The sequence below is a fragment of the Palaemon carinicauda genome, chromosome 33 (assembly GCF_036898095.1).
Source record: "Palaemon carinicauda isolate YSFRI2023 chromosome 33, ASM3689809v2, whole genome shotgun sequence".
In the NCBI taxonomy this organism is placed as follows: Eukaryota; Metazoa; Arthropoda; class Malacostraca; order Decapoda; family Palaemonidae; genus Palaemon; species Palaemon carinicauda.
The window spans coordinates 18,230,113-18,252,612 of NC_090757.1; the positions used below are offsets into that span (position 1 = coordinate 18,230,113).

Below are 22,500 nucleotides of genomic sequence, written 5' to 3' on the forward strand. Positions count from 1 at the left end.
TGTGTGTGTGTGAGTCTATTTGTTTATGAACAGCTTCTTGGCCACAATTTTAATCGTAGAGTAGTGAAACTTGTAGGGATTAGCTTTTATGTAAAAAGCTGGAAAGGATTAAACTTGGGAAGGTCAAGGTCATGGTTAGGCTAAATATCCAATTCACGTAATCCCAAACATGGAGAGGCAATCACTCTCCCTGAATATTGCATCCTCTTCTATTTTCTCTTTATTATCTACGCCAACGAAGTTGGAAGGAGGTTGTTTTCTCCCCTATTTGTGTGTGAGTGTTTGTTTGTTTATTTATGAACAGCTTCTTGGCCACAATTTTAATCGTAGAGTAGTGAAACTTGTAGGGATTAGCTTTTACGTATAAAAGCTGGAAAGGATTAAACTTGGGAAGGTCAAGGTCATTGTTAAGCAAAATATCCAATTCACGTAATCCACCTTAAGTTTGGACATCGTTGTCAGTAACTTCAAACTTGGTTCATAATTGAGTGTATGAAAATACACGCCAATTGAATTTAAGAAGAAACTAAAGACATTACTTTTCACAAGATCATATGATATGGAAGATGCTACAATCAAAGAATTGTATAAGTTATAATGAAAATGTTTCGTTAGATGATTAATATGGACCCGCCCGAGAAGTAGTTCACTCGACTTCAGTGGAGGGTTGGATTTAAACCCAAAACAAGTAAAACTAGTAAACAAGTAAATTAATGCATGTTAAGGTCAAAGGTCAAGGTCGAGTAAAAGGTCGAAAAATAAGCTGCCGCGATGGAGGTCTGTTCCTTACTGCGTGCCTCTCTAGTTGAATGTATAATCCAAAATGTATGAACAAAATTTAGAAAAAAAAATTAAATACGAAAATGAAGCGTAATAATTTATAGCATTGAATATAACCATTCACTACCAACCATCGCAATCAACGGGTATCATTCAGAATATAAAGTAAAGGCCAATACTGTAGAATGATAACGTAGTAGGATATTCATATTTGCCTCGAAATGTACGCTGAATAAGCAGTAGCGCACTAGCGAAGATGTCGGTTAATTTACTGATGATTAGATTAATAGTTTAGTTTGTTTCAATATATGGTATGTATGTATGGATATGTATGTGTATATATATATATATATATATATATATATATATATATATATATATATATATATATATATATATATGTATGTATATATATAAATATACATCTATGTATATATGAATATATATATATATATATATATATATATATATATATATATATATATATATATATATATATATATATATATATATATATATATGTCTTATTTATAACTGTAATCGAACAGTTTAACATGTTTTTTCAAAAAGGCCCATAAAAGAAACACAGGAAATATGAATAAATCACACTATATTTCGGTCAATAAACATCGACCCTCTTCAGGAAGTAAAGTTAAAGTGAGAATTACAGTGGAGAGTGACGGTTTATATATGAAAGCAAAAGGGTGTGTTCAATTGTTCTATAGTTGTTATAATTGCTGGAAGGATTAGCCAAATTTAATTACATCCAGGTGCGTGTTCTTATTGTTGAGCCGCTTGGAGGAAGTCTTGACCTCTGATGCATGTCTGGTGGTCGGTCTCCGTGGATTATCTTCTTAATGATAGGGTTGAGAAGAGTATTGTCCACTGTGTCAGCTTTGTAAAGTGAGAATTACAGTGGAGAGTGACGGTTTATATATGAAAGCAAAAGGGTGTGTTCAATTGTTCTATAGTTGTTATAATTGCTGGAAGGATTAGCCAAATTTAATTACATCCAGGTGCGTGTTCTTATTGTTGAGCCGCTTGGAGGAAGTCTTGACCTCTGATGCATGTCTGGTGGTCGGTCTCCGTGGATTATCTTCTTAATGATAGGGTTGAGAAGAGTATTGTCCACTGTGTGGGGGCCAATGGAAAGCTGACACAGTGGACAATACTCTTCTCAACCCTATCATTAAGAAGATAATCCACGGAGACCGACCACCAGACATGCATCAGAGGTCAAGACTTCCTCCAAGCGGCTCAACAATAAGAACACGCACCTGGATGTAATTAAATTTGGCTAATCCTTCCAGCAATTATAACAACTATAGAACAATTGAACACACCCTTTTGCTTTCATATATAAACCGTCACTCTCCACTGTAATTCCACAGTCTCGGCCCAGCTCTCGCGCCGACAAGAGCTCTCCAGCCTTCTAAGTTCAGCAGCACCGGACTTGGCAACACCTGGATGGGTGGACTTTTATCCACACAGTCACTAGGACCTCTCAACTTTGGTTGAAGAGGCCGCATATAAGAAAGAATCCAGTTATTTACTTTGGCTTTTTTGCTAATTAAATAACTGTTGTTGACCTCAGTGACTAGCTCAATTCCATCCAGTATGGCTGATGATGGGCATGACAGTCTCCGCACCTACAGAAGGAGTTTGTACCCCACTTGGATTAATCCCTGCAAGAATGGGGCTCAGCAGTGCAAGTGCAATCGCTGCCAGAGGTACCAGGACTACAGGCAACAGCTAGCAGACCACATAGGGTTCAAAATAAGGGACCCAACGGTGCTCTCCCACAGGAAAACATGCAGTTGTTTTCAGTGCTATACCCTGATACTTGAGAGCATCTACCACTTCCTACAAAGGAAGCACAGGCCAGGATATATGGATATACCATCCTACCCTCCACAGCCTCCTTATCCAGACATTTTTCAGAGGAAATACCGGGTGCAAGCACGGTATAAAGAGACAGTCTCTGCACCCAGTTGCAGTAACTCTCTCCCCTTTGAACGGGACTGTGACTGCCAGTCATGTGTGTATGCTATCTGGAGCAACACTGTAGGCCACAGCTCCCCCACTCATGCCAAACCAGCTAAGGACTCCGAAGACTCACCTATCCCAGAGCCACCCACTCCATCTCCAGCACCAGCTGTCCAGAAGACACCTGAAAAGATGGAAGCAGAGGACGCTCCACTCACCGCAACTCCGGAACCTGAGACCAACGTTTCAACCATGGCTCTAGACCTGACTGCACCACAACTAGCAGAACTGCACCCTGAGGATTGCAACTGCACTCCATGCCTCTCACAGCTCCTAATAGAGGCTCAGGCAATCACTGAAAATGACCCAAGCTTGGACCTAAACTTGGCCGCTGCTGAGGGACCACAACCATCTGTCAGCCAACCCAAACAGCTTGTCAAATTCAAGATGGCAGCTGTAGAAGGCTCACCGTCATATGCAGCAGTTGCTGCTATTGCCACCGCCAACCCTGGCATCAAGATCACAGCCAGGGCCAACCTAAAAGGGGATTTAATCATATCCCCGAAGGACCTTGCCAGTGTCAACATCCTCCAACAGGAAACCTCCCTGACCCTCCTGGACCCCGAGAAGAGACTTAGACAGGCAGTGATCTATCGGTTTCCTGTAGACATGCCACTGTCATTCGTCACCGACTGCAGCAATGTTGCAAAAGCCGAGAGGAAGCTGGACCACCGCAAACTTCCCACCAAGGAAGTAACTGTCACCTTTATTGGGCAAGTCCCTAAAGCACTGGATTTGGGCCTCTGGGGAAAGTTTCCCATCAGAAGTCCAAAGCGAGAACCACTGCGCTGTTACAACTGCCAGCGCTATGGGCACCATAAAGAAGAGTGCAGGAACCCTACAATGTACGGAGTCTGCAGCCACCGCCATCCCACACAGGACTGCATTAACGCACATCAGAATGGGACAAAAACCCAGGCAAAATGTCCCAATTGTGCGGGACCTCACCATGCATGGAACAAGAATTGTCCTGAATTCTTGAAGAGGCTACCAACCCCACTGGCAGCCCCACCGACCAAACCTGAGGCTGCACCAAGGCAGACACCTAACAAACCTGAGGCTGCACCAAGGCAGGCACCGAAACCCCAGCGGATTCAGCGAACCAGGCCTCCCAGACGACAATCCGAGACTCCTCCTCCAGGAGCCCCTACTGCAGCCACGGACCAAGAACCCAGCGCTGTTGTTAGCCCAGCTGAAGAGCCAACCTCCAGTGCTGTGAAATCTCCTCCCCAACCCCCAGCAATATCTGCCATCTTATCCCTGGCTGAGGCCCTGCCAGTGGATACCTTGATCCCCCTAGTACTGCAACTACTAGTCAAAGTCTGCTCCCTTGCTAAGACTCCCTCCTCTGTAATTCATTCCCTCCTCAGTCCCTTAGTTTCACCCTCCCCGGTGCAGAGATAGGCATCTATGCTTAAAACTGCCACTTTTTCCTACTACTCGAATTCTTCCCTCCTCTCCCAGTCTCTCCTACTTACTGGGACTTACTGCTATCAACACTTTTACCTACTACTAAAACCTTTCATTTCGGCTCCAAATGGTCCTGCTTTTTGGTCCGCAAGGTCATGCTCTTGGTGCTGAGCGACCACACTGGCAACCACGCTCAAGGGGCTGAGCAGTTGCAAGACCTAATTTTGCCAACCTGGCGACTATGCTCAAGGGGCTGAGCGGTCGCACCTGCAGCTACGCTCAAGGAGCTGAGCGGCTGCAAATCCAGACATGAGAGACTGGTACTGCTGTGACACTATTGCCTACTTAGGGCAATAAATACTACGGGCTGCTACACAAAAGCCCGTGTCCAGCAGTAAGGCTGGGCAATCTTTTAATTTTATACCTATTTTTTGTGTTTGAATACCTACGGGCCTAACAATAAAAAGGCCCGTGCCAACAAGAAGTGTTGGCTTTAATACACCAACAACAACAACAACAACTGTAATTCTCACTTTAACTTTACTTCCTGAAGAGGGTCGATGTTTATTGACCGAAATATAGTGTGATTTATTCATATTTCCTGTGTTTCTTTTATGGGCCTTTTTGAAAAAACATATATATATATATATATATATATATATATATATATATATATATATATATATATATATATATATATACATACACGTATACTGTATATACACACACACACACACACACACGCACACACATATATATATATATATATATATATATATATATATATATATATATATATATATATATATATATTATGTATTATACATATGCTATTGTTGTATATAGCATGATTGTATATAGCATGATATATATTGTATATATACTAAAAAATATATCATTTTATGAAAAGTGTAAATCTGTAAGAAGCAAAAATCATAAAGATAAAAAAAGGGCAAATATTTCCCTTTTCAATGAGCTTACTAAGACGAGTATCCAGGAAAGTTATATAGTTAGTTTTATAGTTAGATAAGTATATAGTTTTTACGGAGATGAGAGATATGGTGAGACCAGAATGAAGAAATTGTACGAGAAAATGGGAGGTTTTAGGGCAAATATTAATTTTTTTTACCATTTAAGTGCAATTTGCTCTTAGTTTTTCCATGAATATAATTTAATTAGATTATGAATCAGTGTAGATAGCTTAACGTTGGGAAAGGATTTGTATATCGTCATGATCAGCAAAGTTGCACTATAGTCCATTTCTTTTATCGAGGCATATTTGCACCGACTCGTAGGGGTGCCCTTTTAGCTCGGAAAAGTTTCCTGATCGCTGATTGGTTGGACAAGATAATTCTAACCAATCACCGATCAGGAAACTTTTCCGAGCTAAAAGGGCACCCCTTCTAGTCGGTGCAAATATGCCTCGATAAAAGAAATGGACTATAGTCATGGTCACCAATACTAGGTTGGTTTGTTGAGGGTGATCAGACAAAAATTACCCACCATTGCTAATCTGCAGTGGCCAATGAAGTGTGGGGAGGATAATTGGCCAAACTATAGACAAAAATAAAGGCGTGCCTGATGTTTTTGCAGTGAACTAAAAAACGTCTGCATTTGTTGTTGTTGTTGTTGACTAAATGATTGTGGTGGCCTGCTGGTAGTGTCCTTGCCTGGGGACTCCCAGACTGGGGTTAGAGTCCCGCCCAAGCTCGTTAGTTCCTTTTGTCGCTGCAACCTCACCATCCTTGTGAGCTAAGGAAGGAAGGTTTTGGGGGAGCCTAGAGGTCTATCAGCTGAGTCATCAGCAGCTATTGTCTGGTCCTCCTGGCTCCTAGTTTGGGTGGAGTGGGGCGCTTGGCCGCTGATCACATGTAATATGACCAGTCTCTAGGGCATTGTCCTGCTTGATAGGGCAATGTCACTGTCCCTTTTCTTTGCCATTCATAAGTGGCCTTTAAACCTTAAATCTTCAAATGGGCAACATTTTGAAGATACTGTTCTAACTTAAAGAAATGAATTTCATTTTAGAAATTGATATCAATCCATCAACCCTACCTGGTGAAACGAGACCTTGGTGGCCTTAAGAACACAGAAAACCAAAGGTGACCGTCGGCGATGTTTTTGTTGGTTGTTGTGTTGAAGAGATGTTGGAATTGCCTCTTTTCTTCGTCGCCAGCGACGGGCAGAACTCTTTCGATCTGAAAAGAGAGATAGTTTAGGAAGACACTTGAGATATTTTTATGTGAAAATTTATATTGAAAAGAAGTTTATTACTGTGATGAGTTTGTATGGAATATTTTTTTCCACTGCAATGAGATGCATTTTTTTTCATATGGTCCGGATATCGAATGGTAAATGTCGAATCTTCTAATCACTCTCTCTCTCTCTCTCTCTCTCTCTCTCTCTCTCTCTCTCTCTCTCTCTCTCTCTCTCTCTCTCTCTCTCTCTATATATATATATATATATATATATATATGTATATATATATATGTATATATATATGTATATATATATATATGTATATATATATATATATGTATATATATATGTATATATATATATATATGTATATATATATATATATATATATATATATATATATATATATATGTATATATATATATATATATATGTATATATATATGTATATATATATATGTATATATATATATATATATATGTATATATATATATATGTATATATATATATATATATATATATATATATATATATATATATATATGTATATATATATATATATATATATATATATATATATATATATATATATATATATATATATATACACATATATAAATACCCACAATAATGTCTTAACTTCCTCTAATTATTTACACATTTATTTGCCAAATATGCCCATCGATTATCGCTACAAAGCAGTGCATACATTTAAACCTAATCGTGCGTTCAATGACAAGGCTATATGTTAATTAACATTATCTTACAAGTAAATAAGTATATGTAAACAACATGAATAGAACACATCAGGACCCAATTCCTCTCCTCACCATGCCATCCTCCTTTTCCAGAGCGAACCACTGGTTGGCAATGAATTCGTACTTGAGTCCCGTCTGCACATCTCGGAAAACCATGTAGTTGAGATACCAAGACGCGTTGGGGCCTTTTCCAGAATTGTCGTGCCAAACCCTGATGTATTCTAGATGCCCAAGTGGTCTGTGTGTGAATTTAACATATACTCTCAGTCGTTAGTAATAGTTATTATGAAATAATGTCTTGGAAACCAAAAAGAAATTAGAATAAATTTTATGATAGATAATGTATTCTAGGTGCCCGAGTGGTTTGTGTGTGAATTTAACATATACTTTCAGTCGTTAATATTATTATTATTATTATTATTATTATTATTATTACTATCCAAGCTACAACCCTAGTTGGAAAAGCAAGATGCTATAAGCCCAGGGGCTCCAACAGGGAATAATAGCCCAGTGAGGAAAGGAAATAAGAAAATAATTAAATGAAGAGAACAAATTAACAATAAATCATTCTAAAATAAGTAACAACGTCAAAACAGACATGTCATATATAAACTATTAACAACATAAAAAACAAATATGTCATAAATAAACTATAAAAACAAAAAAGAAATTAGAATAAATTTAATGATAGATAATTTTTGAAGGTATGATTGTGTTTATGATTTTCTTTAAACATAGAAATAAATAAGTTACTATAAAATTTATTGAGAACAATGAAGGAAATTAGAATAAATTTAATGATAAATAAAATTGCAGGTATGATAGTTTATAATTTTCTTTAAACATAGAAATAAATAAGAGTTACTATAATATATATTGAAAACAATTAAGAAATTAGAATAAATTTAATGAAAAATAATAGTCCAGGTATGATTATGTTTTTAATTTTCTTTAAACATAGAAATAAATAAGTTACTATAAAATCTATTGTGAACAATGTAGGAAATTAGAATAAATTTAATGATAAAGGATATTGCAGGTATAATTGTATCTATAGTTTTCTTTATTTATAACAAATATTTTTTTCAATCATTAAACATGAAAGTGGGAGACAAACTAAGGTCAGATTGGTAAAAGTTACTGTAAATCAATATCTTAAAAAACAGTGGAGGAAATTAGAATAAATTTAATGTTAGATAATATTGTAGTTATGATTACATTTATCATTGTCTTTAAACATTATTTTTGTTTAAACAAGAAAATTGAAAACAAACAAAGGTCAGATTACTATGGAGGAAATTAGAATAAATTTAATGTTAGATAATATTGTAGTTATGATTACATTTATAATTGTCTTTAAACATTATTTTTGTTTAAACAAGAAAATTGAAAACAAACTAAGGTCAGATTACTAAGTTACTATAAATCAATATCTTGAAACACAGTGAAGGAAATTAGAATGAAATTAATGATAGATAATACTGCCGTTATGATCATATTAATAAGTTTCTTTAAACATAAAAGTGGAATACACGAACTAAGATCAGATTGTAAACTTTTTAATCTATCATGTTTTTTTTTCTTTGCTAGCATGTACGGACAGATGAATACACACACAGTCACAATCGTATCTTTCAACCTTATTTAACCTGTATCAGATATTGCCAAGGAGTGCAATTCCCTAATTAGAACCTGATTAATTAATACCTCTAGCAATGTACAGGATAGCGTGTACCAATTAACAATTCGGGAAATCATTTTGATCCGAATGAAGGACTACTCAGGATACATCTAAGACTTTTCCCCGTTCACCAAACCACAAGATAATTGTATTCTTGATTCCTCTCTTTCTACTTTATTTCCAGTCATTGAGATGGTAGATTAATTCATTAATTAAGATATAGAGTATTCTTATTTGTCCGTACTAATCTTATACACAATCTAAGGAAATTAACACGATGCCGTTAGAATATAAATCACATCCAAAAATCAGATATTAATACTTTTCTTTTACTATCCCTTTTATTAAATCTTCGTATTAGTCAAATATCATCATGAACACACACACACACACGCACACACACACACACACCTGGTTTTGAATGTCTTATACATATAGTGTATATGAAAAAACAAACAACACCAAATGCAGCTGTTTCTAGTCCACTGCAGGACAAAAGCCTCAGATAAGTCGATTCATGTTTGGGCTTAGGGCATTTTCATCAACACGCTGGTTACTGCCGATTAGTAATTGTAGAAGACTTTAGTCCGATCGCTCGCGGAAGACCAACCTAGTATGGTTGGTCTTGAATAGTACAGCTTTGCAGATCAAGACGATACACAAACCCTTCCACCTAGTCAAGGTGACCCTACTCAGAAAGTATGTATATATATATGTGTATATATATATATATATATATATATATATATATATATATATATATATATATATATGTGTGTGTGTGTGTGTGTGTGTGTGTGTGTGTGTATGTGTTGTAATATATATGGTGTTTATATTCAGTATATGTATGTGTGTGTGTATGTATATATATATATATATATATATATATATATATATATATATATATATATATAAATATATGTATATATATGTTTGTATATATATATATATATATACAATATGTTTGTATATATATATATATATATATATATATATATATATATATGTATATATATATATATGTATATATATGTATATATATATATATATATATATATATATATATATATATATATATATATATATATATATATTACACCTAATCTGTGAAATTGCCCATTTCATGAAGTGGGGCAAACCACTTGCCCAGTTCATGAAATGGGCAGTTTCATGTATGAATCTTAAAATTTGTTCCAAACTAGTTGTTAAAAAAGAAAAAGTTGTTTTAGAATCTTTTATCAAGTGTTGTAATACAAACACTTTTAACATAATATGTGATGGCATTTTCAAATTATCTTGTATAACCCTTTCAAGCATTAGTCATGGAAGAACAAATAGCAAGTTATGCTGCCTCGTGGTCTACTGAATATGAGAAGACTGTAATTGCCATTTTGAAGAGAGGAAAGACTGGACAGACGCTTAAAAGAGAACACTACCACATCTTGCAAAATTTTCAGATTGCCCCCTTTGGTGAAATAGAAACAGTTAAAAAGAAGAATGAAAAATATATGGCAACTAAAGAATCAGTCACAGGAATTATCCAACAAGCCCACATTAACACCGGCCATGGCGGCGAAAAGAAGACTTACAAGGAGGCGTGTGAACAATATGGAAATATTCCAAGATCAATTGTGTCACCATATATCGTGCATTGTGAGCGCTGTGTTGAAAAGCGTCGCAGAAAAGTAACGGCAGCAGGAGTTGTAGTCAGACCACTGTCCGTAAGAGATCTCAATCTAAGAGGACAAGTAGGTCTGGTCGATGCAGACTATGAAGGATGGAAGTTATCGCTTTATTCTGCACTATATGGAGTATTTAACGAAGTTTTATGTGATTCGTCCCCTGAAATCAAAGACAATAGCTGAGGTTACCAATGAACTTTTCATATCCTTCAGTCTGACAATGTACGTGAATTTACAGCTGAAGTGATCCAAGAACTTGCTTCACTATGGCCTGAACTCATTTAAGTAAATGGGCGTCCTCGGCATCCCCAGTCAGGGATCTATTGAAAGAGGTAATGGGGATATGAAACTCAAGCTCATGGCATGGATAAGAGACAATAATTGTGCTAAATGGAGTTATGGTGTCCGTTTTGTTCAGTGGGCCATGAACAGTTCATATCATGAGGCAATCGAGATGACTCCCTATAAAGCACTCACTGGCAACAAACCAAGGTGTGGTCTTAAGTCAAATTTACCAGATGCATTCATCAGCAAAATATCGTCTGGTATTGAAGAAGAAGAACTTGAAAGGCTTATAGAAGTTCCACTTACCGGAGATTCAGCTCGGGATGACCTAATATCAGTAGACCCTGAATGTGAACGTGAACCACATCCAGTTGCAGACTCTCAGCAGCAACCTGCTATGGAACAAGAAAATATCTCAAACGAAGTATTGCATCCAGGAAAACAGGCAAGAAAGGAAGCTGAGTATGGTCTTCACAAACAAGCTCAACGAATGTTAGCACGCAGCACTAGATCAATGCGAGCAGTTGATGTTGGAAACAATGTGTCTGTACTGGTGTCTCAATTTGACCGTAGTAAAGGAGACCCCCCCTAACATAGTAGGTGTTGTATTAGCAGTTGAAGACAGTGGTTGTGTGATTGGCACAAAAAGTGTAATTATCAAGGGTAAACTTGCCAGAAATCAATTCGAATTTGTTAAAGGACTTTTGCCTGAAAATATCCCCAAACAACAGTTAAGTATTCGCGAACTAGTTCGAGCAGGAAGTGTGTGGTGGCCAAGGATACCAGAGATGTCTTTGCAGGAGCAATTGCTTGTCAAAGCGGTGTTCTTGTTTGAAAGCTAGCCTTCGATGCAACAGTGCTTGCCACAGCCACAGATCATGTGACAATATTGACAAATAATTACTGTAAATTTGTTTGATATGTATGACCATAGCTTACATAGCCGTGAAATTTGTCTATTTTTAATGATTAAAACAGCTGTTTAAATTTTTTTATTTTATTTTATTAGAAGTGTTTTTTTTTTTTTTCAACTTAAAATAATTTATTATTTTTCCTTATTTTGACCCCAATACTAAAAAATATATATAACCAGTTTGTGTGTGTGTGTATTTATTGCTGTTCAGTTTTAGTAATATATATTTCAATAAGTTGTGTTTAAAGTAGCTTGTTTCATTAAGTAAAGTCCTTTCGTGTTGGTTAGTTTTTCCCCCTTCCTGCGCGAGATTCATATATATAAAAAGGTTCTTTTTGTACCAAAGATATATTTTCATGCATCATGGCTGCCCATTTCATGAAATGGGTAAGGGTTCATTTGCTCATTTCAGGAAGTGGGCTAACCACTTTCCCATTTCATGAACTGGGCAAGTGGTTTGCTCACTTCATGAAATGGGCAAGTGGTTAGCCCACTTCATGAAATGGGCAATTTCACAGATTGGGTGGAACACATATATATATATATATATATATATATATATATATATATATATATATATATATATATATATATATATATATGTGTGTGTGTGTGTGTGTGTGTGTGTGTATATATATATATATATATATATATATATATATATATATATATATATATATATATATATATATATATATATATATATATATATATATATATATATATACACACACACATACATACTGATGCTGTGTATTCCACACTTCAACACATCACCCCCTTAAACAGCCATGGAACAGGACATGTACCAGATACCCGTTAAGTTCGTACCTTCAGGAACCACACCTCCCCCCCCCTCATAAGTATAAAGGGATGTGTGCCTGAAGAGTAAAGAGAAATGAAATATAATCTGCCATTCATTTTGGAATGGGATACGAGAATGGTGCCTTCAAAAATCGTGCATGAGGTGTCGCCAATTTCAGGTCATTGTGACCGAAAAATTCCATTTAGGTGTGATAGCTCACGGCAGGGACCAGAATGCAAATGCCATTAAGGGGGAAAGAGCTTTTGCAGCGAGAGAACAGAATGCTGATGTTCTCACAACTCCTTTGTTCACTATTGCGATGTGTCATGATGGGACGAAGGCAGATGAGAAAGGTTGCGCGTTTTATCCGGGATGCATTTAGGATTTGTTTGGAGGTTGCCGCGTCTTTCTTCACCCATTTAGGCTTTGTTTAGACGTTACTGCGTCTTTCTTCACCCATTTGGGATTTGTTTAGACGTTGTTGCGTCTTTCTTTACTCATTTTGGATTTGTTTAGACGTTATTGCGTCTTTCTTTACTCATTTAGGCTTTGTTTAGACATTGTTGCGTCTTTCTTTACTCATTTAGGCTTTGTTTAGACGTTGTTGCGTCTTTTTTACTCATTTAGGATTTGTTTAGACAGTGTTGCGTCTTTCTTTACTCATTTAGGCTTTGTTTAGACGTTGTTGCGTCTTTTTTTACTCATTTAGGCTTTGTTTAGACGTTGTTGCGTCTTTTTTTACTCATTTAGGCTTTGTTTAGACGTTGTTGCGTCTTTTTTTACTCATTTAGGCTTTGTTTAGACGTTGTTGCGTCTTTTTTACTCATATAGGATTTGTTTAGACAGTGTTGCGTCTTTCTTTACTCATTTAGGCTTTGTTTAGACGTTGTTGCGTCTTTTTTACTCATTTAGGATTTGTTTAGACAGTGTTGCGTCTTTCTTTACTCATTTAGGCTTTGTTTAGACGTTGTTGCGTCTTTTTTTACTCATTTAGGCTTTGTTTAGACGTTGTTGCGTCTTTTTTTACTCATTTAGGCTTTGTTTAGACGTTGCTGCGTCTTTTTTTACTCATTTAGGCTTTGTTTAGACGTTGTTGCGTCTTTTTTACTCATATAGGATTTGTTTAGACAGTGTTGCGTCTTTCTTTACTCATTTAGGCTTTGTTTAGACGTTGTTGGGTCTTTCTTTACTCATTTAGGCTTTGTTTAGACGTTGTTGCGTCTTTTTTTTACTCATTTAGGCTTTGTTTAGACGTTGTTGCGTCTTTTTTACTCATTTAGGATTTGTTTAGACAGTGTTGCGTCTTTCTTTACTCATTTAGGCTTTGTTTAGACGTTGTTGCGTCTTTCTTCACCCATTTAGGCTTTGTTTAGACGTTGCTGCGTCTTTCTTTACTCATTTGGGATTTGTTTAGATGTTGCTGCGTCTTTCTTCACCCATTTAGGCTTTGTTTAGACGTTGTTGCGTCTTTCTTTACTCATTTGGGATTTGTTTAGACTTTATTGCGTCCCTCTTTGCTCATTCAGGATTTGTTGAGACGTTGTTGCGTCTTTCTTTACTCATTTAGGCTTTGTTTAGACGTTGTTGCGTCTTTTCTTTACTCATTTGGGATTTGTTTAGACGTGTTGCGTCTTTCTTTACTCATTTGGGATTTGTTTAGACGTTGTTGAGTCTTTCTTTACTCATTTGGGATTTGTTTAGACGTTGTTGTGTCTTTCTTTATTCATAAACAATTTGGAAGATAAGTATGCTCACTTTTCGATAGGGTTTGTAACATAATTTTTTTTAGACTGTGGTATGTCGTTTTAGACTCTTCAACAATTAAATATATTCATATGCTCACTTTTAGATAGCTTTTATAACATACCTTTTTTTTCTTTTAGACGGTGGTATGTCGTTTTAGACACAACAATCTAATAGATTTATATGCTCACTTTTAGATTTTGTGACATTTCTTTCTAGACATTGTTTTAGACTTTTCAAAAATTTAATAGATGCATACTTTTGTTTTTTTAGACATTGGTGCTTTGTTTATTTACTCTATAATTTGATAAATTCATATGCTCACTTTTAGAAGGCTTTTGTGACTTTGTTTTTCTAAGACATTGGTATGTCGTTTTATACTCTTCAAGAATTTAATAAATTCATATGCTCACTTTGAGACAGGTTTTGGTATATACTTTTTTAGTGTAGACATTGGTGCTTCGTTTTTTTTACTCTTCGATAATTTAATAGATTCTTATATTTATTTTTAGACAGGTTTTGTGGCATCTGTTTATGTCAATTTGTATAGGCTTCAGGTTTATATCGGTATAGTGATTCTTTTGTGACAGATTGAACACAGACTCTTCCTGTACAGTCCTTGAAGTAGACTACTGATTACTTATTCTTATTTTCTCACCTCAAACAATTTGCACTTATCGAAAATGTGTAAATAGTAACAATACATAAAGTAGAAATAGTCAATAGAATTTCTGTACAGTCCTTGAAGTAGACTACTGATTACTTTTTCTTATTTTCTAACCTCAAACAATTTGCACTTTTCGAAAATGTGTAAATAGCAACAATACATGAAGTAGAAATAGTCAATAGAAATAGAATTTGCAAATTAAAGTTTTCCACGAACTGGTAATATTTCGAAAGGATACCACATACTCTATTAGTGGTAGTTTTAGATTCATTGCAGAGGCAGGTTTTCTGAAAGCTAATTAACTTTTATAAGGACATCTTTACTTTTATGGTTTGGAATATAATTTAATTTTATAACCTATTGATAACAAATGATATCAGCGTCATTGACCTTCGATGTTAGGATGCCAGATAACTCAAAATCAATCAATGAATCAATCAATCAATCAACCATGCTCTAGAATTAAATTGTAATATAACATGCTATTTTTTAAAGGCTCCTCATGATCAGTGTCCAAGCCCCCTCCCCCACCTAAGCTAGGGCCAGGAAGTGCCAGGCAATGGCTGTTGATGGCTCAGTAGGTAGATTTATAGGTTCCCCCAAACCTTGCACCCTTAGCTCACAAGGATGGTGAGGTGGCAGACACTACAAAAAACTAACGACCTTGAGCGGGGCTTGAACCCTGGTCCGGCGATTGCCAGGCACAGACGTTTCCAGTAGGCCATCTCAACCCTAAATAAGTTGATACTCCTATTCTACCAAAGACCTGGTGCAAAAGAGCCATATCCTGTTCTCTCTCTCTCTCTCTCTCTCTCTCTCTCTCTCTCTCTCTCTCTCTCTCTCTCTCTGTATATATATACATATATATATATATATATATATATATATATATATATATATATATATATATATAATATATGAATATATGTATATATATATAAGTATATATATATATATATATATATATATATATATATATATATATATATATATATATATATATATATATATATGTGTATATGTATATAAGTATATATATGTGTATATAAGTATATATAAGTATATATATGTATATGTATATACAGTATATATGTGTATTATGTATATTATGTATATATATATATATGTATATGTATATACAGTATATATATGTATATATATATATATATATATATATATATATATATATATATATATATATATATATATATATATATATATATATATATATATATATAACATCTTACCGCGGGATAGCCATGACGAAAACATCGACTCCAGCCTTCCGGAAAATCTTCCGCTTGTCGTCACCAAAAGTCCGGACTTCCGTCTCGCCGCGTTCTCCCGTCAGGACGAACTGCACCGTCGAGTCCGTCTGCGCGCCCTTCAGGTTCCCAGTGAAGACTAGGATCTCGTAGAGATATCCATCCTGCACGTGATTATCCGGTAATGGTGTAGCTCCGAGCTGTGAGGAAATATGTGGCGAGCGAAATATCTTATTACAGAATCATTACTTTTTTATTCTCGTGACTTTTTTTTTTCTTTTTTTTTTTTTTTTTTGGTAAATTTCAACGAGTGATTTTTATGTTTTGTTTGGCTTTAAAATACTTTTGTCTTTATGAATATTTATTTTAATTTATTTTCAGGTTTTTTGAGGATGAACCATTATTCTAAGTAACGAGCAAATCTAAGTCAATTCCCACTCCATTAAAATTTAAATTACTTTTGACTTTAATTCTGAATTCAAAGTAGCGAGCGAATCTAAGTCGAATTTAGACTTAATTAAAACAAGGATTTCTTTGGACTTCAATTTTGAATAATCAATGGGAGGACTTTTAATAATCTGTAATTCAAGTAGCTTAATTTCTTGAAGCTAATCGTCTAATCATGAATAGCTAAGAGAGAGAGAGAGAGAGAGAGAGAGAGAGAGAGAGAGAGAGAGAGAGAGAGAGAGAGAGAGAGGTGGGGTGGGGGAATAAACATCCATCGATTTCAAAGGGAAAAATGAAGAGACCACTTCCAACAAGGGATAAAAATTTGAAAAATTCTTGAGAGAGAGAGAGAGAGAGAGAGAGAGAGAGAGAGAGAGAGAGAGAGAAGGGGGGGGGGGGGTAATTCAACACTATATACCACCACGCTTATGAACTACCACAACTTACCTTCTTAACATCTCTCCTATCCATCACACGAGCCCAGATCAGAAGAATGAAGAATATGCTGAGAGCGATAATGAGAGTCAGGTAGATGGTTAAGTTGTCCGTGAATCCTATGTTGGCGAACACGAAGCTGAAATCGATTGTGTTCGGTGGAATGAACAGCCCCGCGCCAAAGCTGGTCAAATGGTTCGAGGCGCAGCGGGTGGTTGAGTGGTCGGAATTGACAACCTGTTGGCGAGGGAGATGGTGAAATTATTTGCCTCGTTGGGTTTTGGACCCAAGTGTAGTGTTGGTTTAAAGGTTCCTTGTGGATGGTAAAGGCAAGATTTGCCTGGTGGGGTTTTGGACCCAAGTCTAGTGATGGTTTAAAGGTTACTTGTGGATGGTAGAGGCAAGTTTTGCCTGGTGGGGTTTTGGACCCAAGTGTAGTGCTAGTTTAAAGGTTCCTTGAGGATGGTAGAGGCAAGATTTGCCTGGCTGGGCTTTAGACCCAAGTGCAGTCCTGGTTTAAAAGTTCGTTGTGGATGGTAGAGGCAAGATTTGCTTGTTGAAGTTTTGAACCCGTCTAGTGCTGGTTTAAAGGTTCCTTGTGGATGGTAAAAACAAGATTTGCCTGGTGGGGTTTTGGATCCAAGTGTAGTGCTAGTTTAAAGGTTCCTTGTGGATGGTAGAGGCAAGATTTGCCTGGTGGGGTTTTGGACCCAACTATAGTCCTGGTTTAAAGGTTCCTTGTGGATGGTAAAGGCAAGTTTTGCTTGGTGGGGTTTTGGACCCAAGTGTAGTGCTAGTTTAAAGGATGTCTTGAATGGCAGAGGCAAGATTTGCCTCGTTGGTTTTAGTACCCTAGTATAGTCATGCTTTAAAGGTTCCTCATGAATGGTAGAGGCAAGATTTGCCTCAATAGGGTTTGGACCCAAGTGTAGCCCTGGTTTAAAAGTTGTCATGAATGGCAGAGGCAGGATTTGCCTCGTTAGTTTTTGTACCCTACTGTAGTTCGGGTTTAAAGGCTGTTCGTGAATGGTTGAGGCAAGACTTGCCCCACTGGGTTTTGTAACCAAGTGTAGTCCTGGTGTGAAGGTTGTTCATGAATGGTAGAGGCAAGATTTGCCTCATTGGGTTTTGTACCCTAAGTGTAGTCCTGATTTAAAGGTATCTTATTAAATGGTAGAGGCAAGATTTTCCTGGTTAGGTTTTGTACACAAGTGTAGTCCTGGTTTAAAGGTTACTCATTAAATGGTAGAGGCAAGATTTGCCTCGTTGGGTTTTGTACACAAATGTAGTCCTGGTTTAAAGGTTACTCATTAAATGGTAGAGGTAATCTTTGCCTCGTTGGGTTTTGTACATAAATGTACTCCTGGTTTAAAGATTCTTTGTGAATGGTAGAGGCAAGAATTGTCTCGTTGGGTTTTGTACCTAGGTGTATTCCTGGTTTAAAGGTTGCTAATGATGGGTAGAGGCTAGAAATGCCTGGTTTGTTTTTGTACCCAAGTGTTGTCCTGGTTTAAAGGTTGTTCGTGAATGGTAGAGGCAGGAATGCTTGGTTGGGTTTTGTACCCAAGTGTAGTCCTGGTTCAAGGGTTATTCATGAAATGGTAGAACCAAGATTTGCCTGGTTGATTTGTGTACACAAGTGTAGTCCTGGTTTAAAGGTTCCTTATGAATGGTAGAGGCAAGAATTGCCTCGCTGGGTTTTGTACATAAGTGTATTCCTGGTTTAAAGGTTGCTCGTGATGGGTAGAGGCAAGATTTGCCTCGTTGGGTTTTGTATGATTTCCCTCGTTGGGTTTTGTACCCAAGTGTAGTCCTGGTTTAAAGGTTGCTCAAGAATGGTAGTGGTAAGAAGTTTATGGGAGAATGCCCTGTAAGGCAATGACCTAGACTAGAGACTGATCATACCGGTATACTGTATACTCCCGGCTTAAAGGTCACTCATGAATGGCAGAGACAAGGAACAGCGACCAATGCTTTGTTGCATATTGAATAAGAACCTATCGAGCTTGAACGGTCCTCGAATCCAAGTCCAATAGATCGCAAGGCAGGGACGTTTCTAAGTGACTAAAAATCCCTTACAAGGACAGAGGATATTGAGGGAAGTTTGCAGGACTATTTTTATGGGAGAGACATTCCAAGCTAAAGGAATGCAGAGTGCACATGACAATACTTTTACCCGGATGTTTTATTCTTGGAATTAGAAATGGACAGACTTAAGAATTGCTGAGAACCATAAGTGAATGTGAGAGACAGTTTGTGAATTCATTATTCATTCCAATGTATTGTTTGTTGAAAGTTAAAAGACCAATAGTAAAAAACAACTTACAATTCATATGGGTTATAATTTGTACTTATCAATTATTTTTACCTTTATAATTAAGTACTGCAAAGAGCTTTCCGTTTTGTGACAAGAAAATACTATTTCACGAAAAGAGGAAATTTTGTTTTTCAGGTCGAAATGAATAATACTTGAATAGCTATGAGGAAAATATTGCATCATATTAAATGTCAGGTGGTACTGCCAGAAAAAAAAATGGATCGTGTTTTGTCACAATAAAAATATGTACGACTACAAGTGCAACAAAGTGTTTATTTACTTTCACTGAAAAAAACAGCAGAATACCAGAAAATAAGTAATGTACTGTACTGTTCTTATGCAGCAAGTAAATAAAGTAAGGCAGTGTTTACTCGTTGATGTTTATTTTATTTCCCAGCATCACTAATGTTTATTAAACGCGTTTTTCAAAAGTTCCTTTTTATATTTCATAGTTGTCTGTGTCTAATATGATATGAATCATCTAGTTACTTCCTTTCGATTGGATTTAAGTACTTCGAAACTAATTGATCGTTTTGATTGAATTTTTATAAATGCAAAATATAACAAGTTTCTCTAAGATATTAAAGTACAATAGAATGTGACAATTAATGATATTTATAAAAATCTTAAACCTAACTTCAAAGGTTCTTGTTTCTCAAACAGCTGCTATTACATTTGTCCTTGTTCTTTAGTAATTCATCTCATCTTGGGAATTTCCTCTTTTTTAACCACCAAAACTTAAATTTCTCTTGGGATTCTATCATAGCCTTCCCTAGATCTACAAATAAACTACAAGAGAAGTAAGAATCAATTAAAATACTTAAAGGACAGTAACAAGTAACAACATTGAAATAGATATTTCATGTGTAGAATATAAAAAGAGACTATGTAAGCTTGTTCAACATAAAAACATTTGCGGGAAGTTTGAACTTCTGAAGTTCCACTGACTTTAACTGCCCGATTAGGAATATCATTCCAAGTTCCACCTACTCTAACTGCCTGATTAGGAAGATCATTCCACAACTTGGTCACAGCTGTATTAAATACTGTGTAGTATTGAGCATCATGATGCAGAAGGCATGACTTTTAGAATTAATGAATAATTAGTATTAATAACAGGATGGTACTATCCTGGAAGATCTGAATGCAAAGGATGGTCAGAATTATGACAAATCTTATGCAGCATGTATAACGAACTGACCGAACGAGGTTGCTAGAGATTAATATCTATATCAGGAATAAGAAATTTAATGGACTGCAAGTTCCTGTCCAACAAATTAAGATGAGAATCAGTAGCTTAAGACCAGACAGGACAGTACTCGAAACATGTTACAAGACTCATTAAGCCAAGTTTTTGTGCAATTAAAGAAGAGATATACCGAAAGTGTTTCTCAATAGTTGCCATCAAGAATCGAGCATAAATTTTAAGAGTTAAAGAATAGAAAAAAAAAATTAATGCTTAGACCCATATGTTTAGGAGTCACTGCCCTGATCTACTCACAATCAAACTTATAGTTTTATTAGGATTTAGCTTCATGCTCCATTATTTTCACCAAGCATTAATTTTGGTAGATCTCTATTAAGGGATTCAGCAACCCCAGATCTACATTGACGAGATGGATTTATGGCAAAGAGAGTGGCATCATCTGCATATGATATTTTTATAGGCCAAACCATATGTCATGTATATATATTATAAAAAATAATGGAAAGTAATAGGACAAGAACACTATCCCGAGGGTTTCTTGTTTCCCTACAGCATCAAAGTTCCTCTCCCACTCATGAATCCCTACTGTTGTCTACCAATCTTAACATTCTCTCTCCATCTCGCATCTAGAAACCTCTCCAAAACTTTCAAACGATGCTCTGCTAGTTCAATTCCATTGTAGTTACCACATTCCATGACATCACCTTTCTGCTTAAATATAGATACCATTGGACTCTAATCCCAATCTTTAGGCCTTATTTACTCTCCTCATATTACTCTTAATAAATCTAGCACCCAATCTTTCCCCTCGGTGGCTAGCTAGCATCTAGACCATTTCGATTTGAAACTTTGATGGACCTTTTCCATTTTACTCGATGCCGGCTTCACTTCTGTATTCCGGATCTCCATCACTGTCACCTCTACTCTTTGTCGTTGTCCCACCTCCTCTCTCTCATTTTCGGTATTCAATAGTTCAAACATTTTTTCCATATCCTCTTAATGTCTTTATCAATATACAATATATTTTCATCTCTATCCTTTTCCCCAGCCTTTCATTTAATTGCTTTACCGCTCTTCCAATAGCTATACCTACTATCCTATTAGAATCAATTTCTCTGTACCTAACCTCTGTACATTGTTTATGCCCTAATATCCAGTCCTTATATGCCTTTGATTTGCTTTTATCTGACTCTTGTACCTCTGTATCCCACCACCATTTTCTTTCCTTCTGCTGGTTTTCCCACTACTGTACTTCCTCTGTTTCCCTTTTGTATATTTCTCTCACATCCGGCTAGATATTTTCCACTCTATTACCCTGTCCAATCTGTAAGTTCTACCTTTCTAGTCGTCTCTCTCTCTCTCTCTCTCTCACACAATCCCTCTTAAATTCATCTACTATCTGATGATGGATTAACCTCTAAAGCAGTGGTTCCCAAACTATCTTACCTGACGCCCCCTTTCTGCTTCCAGTAGACTCGTACGCCCCCTCTCCTCTCTTTTTTTTTATATGAAATGATTCTTACATTTATTTTTTAGCATTGTACAGGAAAACAGATTTCTGCTTGTATTACATTTTAATAATGAAAGCCACTCAAACAAATAATAGTACATTCCAGTAACTAAAAACGAAACCTTTGGTTCAAAGTGAGCGAAAAAAAGCTTGAACATTAGCAGATAGGCAAAATTGAGTTGCAGTTTTAAGAATAGATAATTTGAAAACATGGCCTATAATATTCGGAAATAATTATGAGACTAAGGCACAATTTCTGAGATGGATGCTGCAGTTCTTTTAATGATTTTATTATTCTATTAAACAAGTAATTTCAAGCAAATGACTTCACGCCCCCCTTGTATCGTCC

At 36.1% G+C, this 22,500-nt stretch overlaps 1 protein-coding gene across 1 annotated transcript in view; it reads right to left on the reverse strand.

The window, feature by feature from the left end:
* The window catches only part of LOC137626112 (polycystin-1-like), a 195,669-nt gene that overhangs the window by 73,050 nt on the left and 100,119 nt on the right, over positions 1 to 22,500 (reverse strand). Inside the window, exons 46-49 of the mRNA XM_068357188.1 lie at positions 17,130 to 17,354; positions 16,218 to 16,435; positions 7,267 to 7,432; positions 6,292 to 6,434 (exon numbers count right to left, since the gene is read on the reverse strand). Coding sequence (XP_068213289.1) covers positions 6,292 to 6,434; positions 7,267 to 7,432; positions 16,218 to 16,435; positions 17,130 to 17,354 — 752 coding nt within the window. The remainder of the gene's footprint in view (positions 1 to 6,291; positions 6,435 to 7,266; positions 7,433 to 16,217; positions 16,436 to 17,129; positions 17,355 to 22,500) is intronic.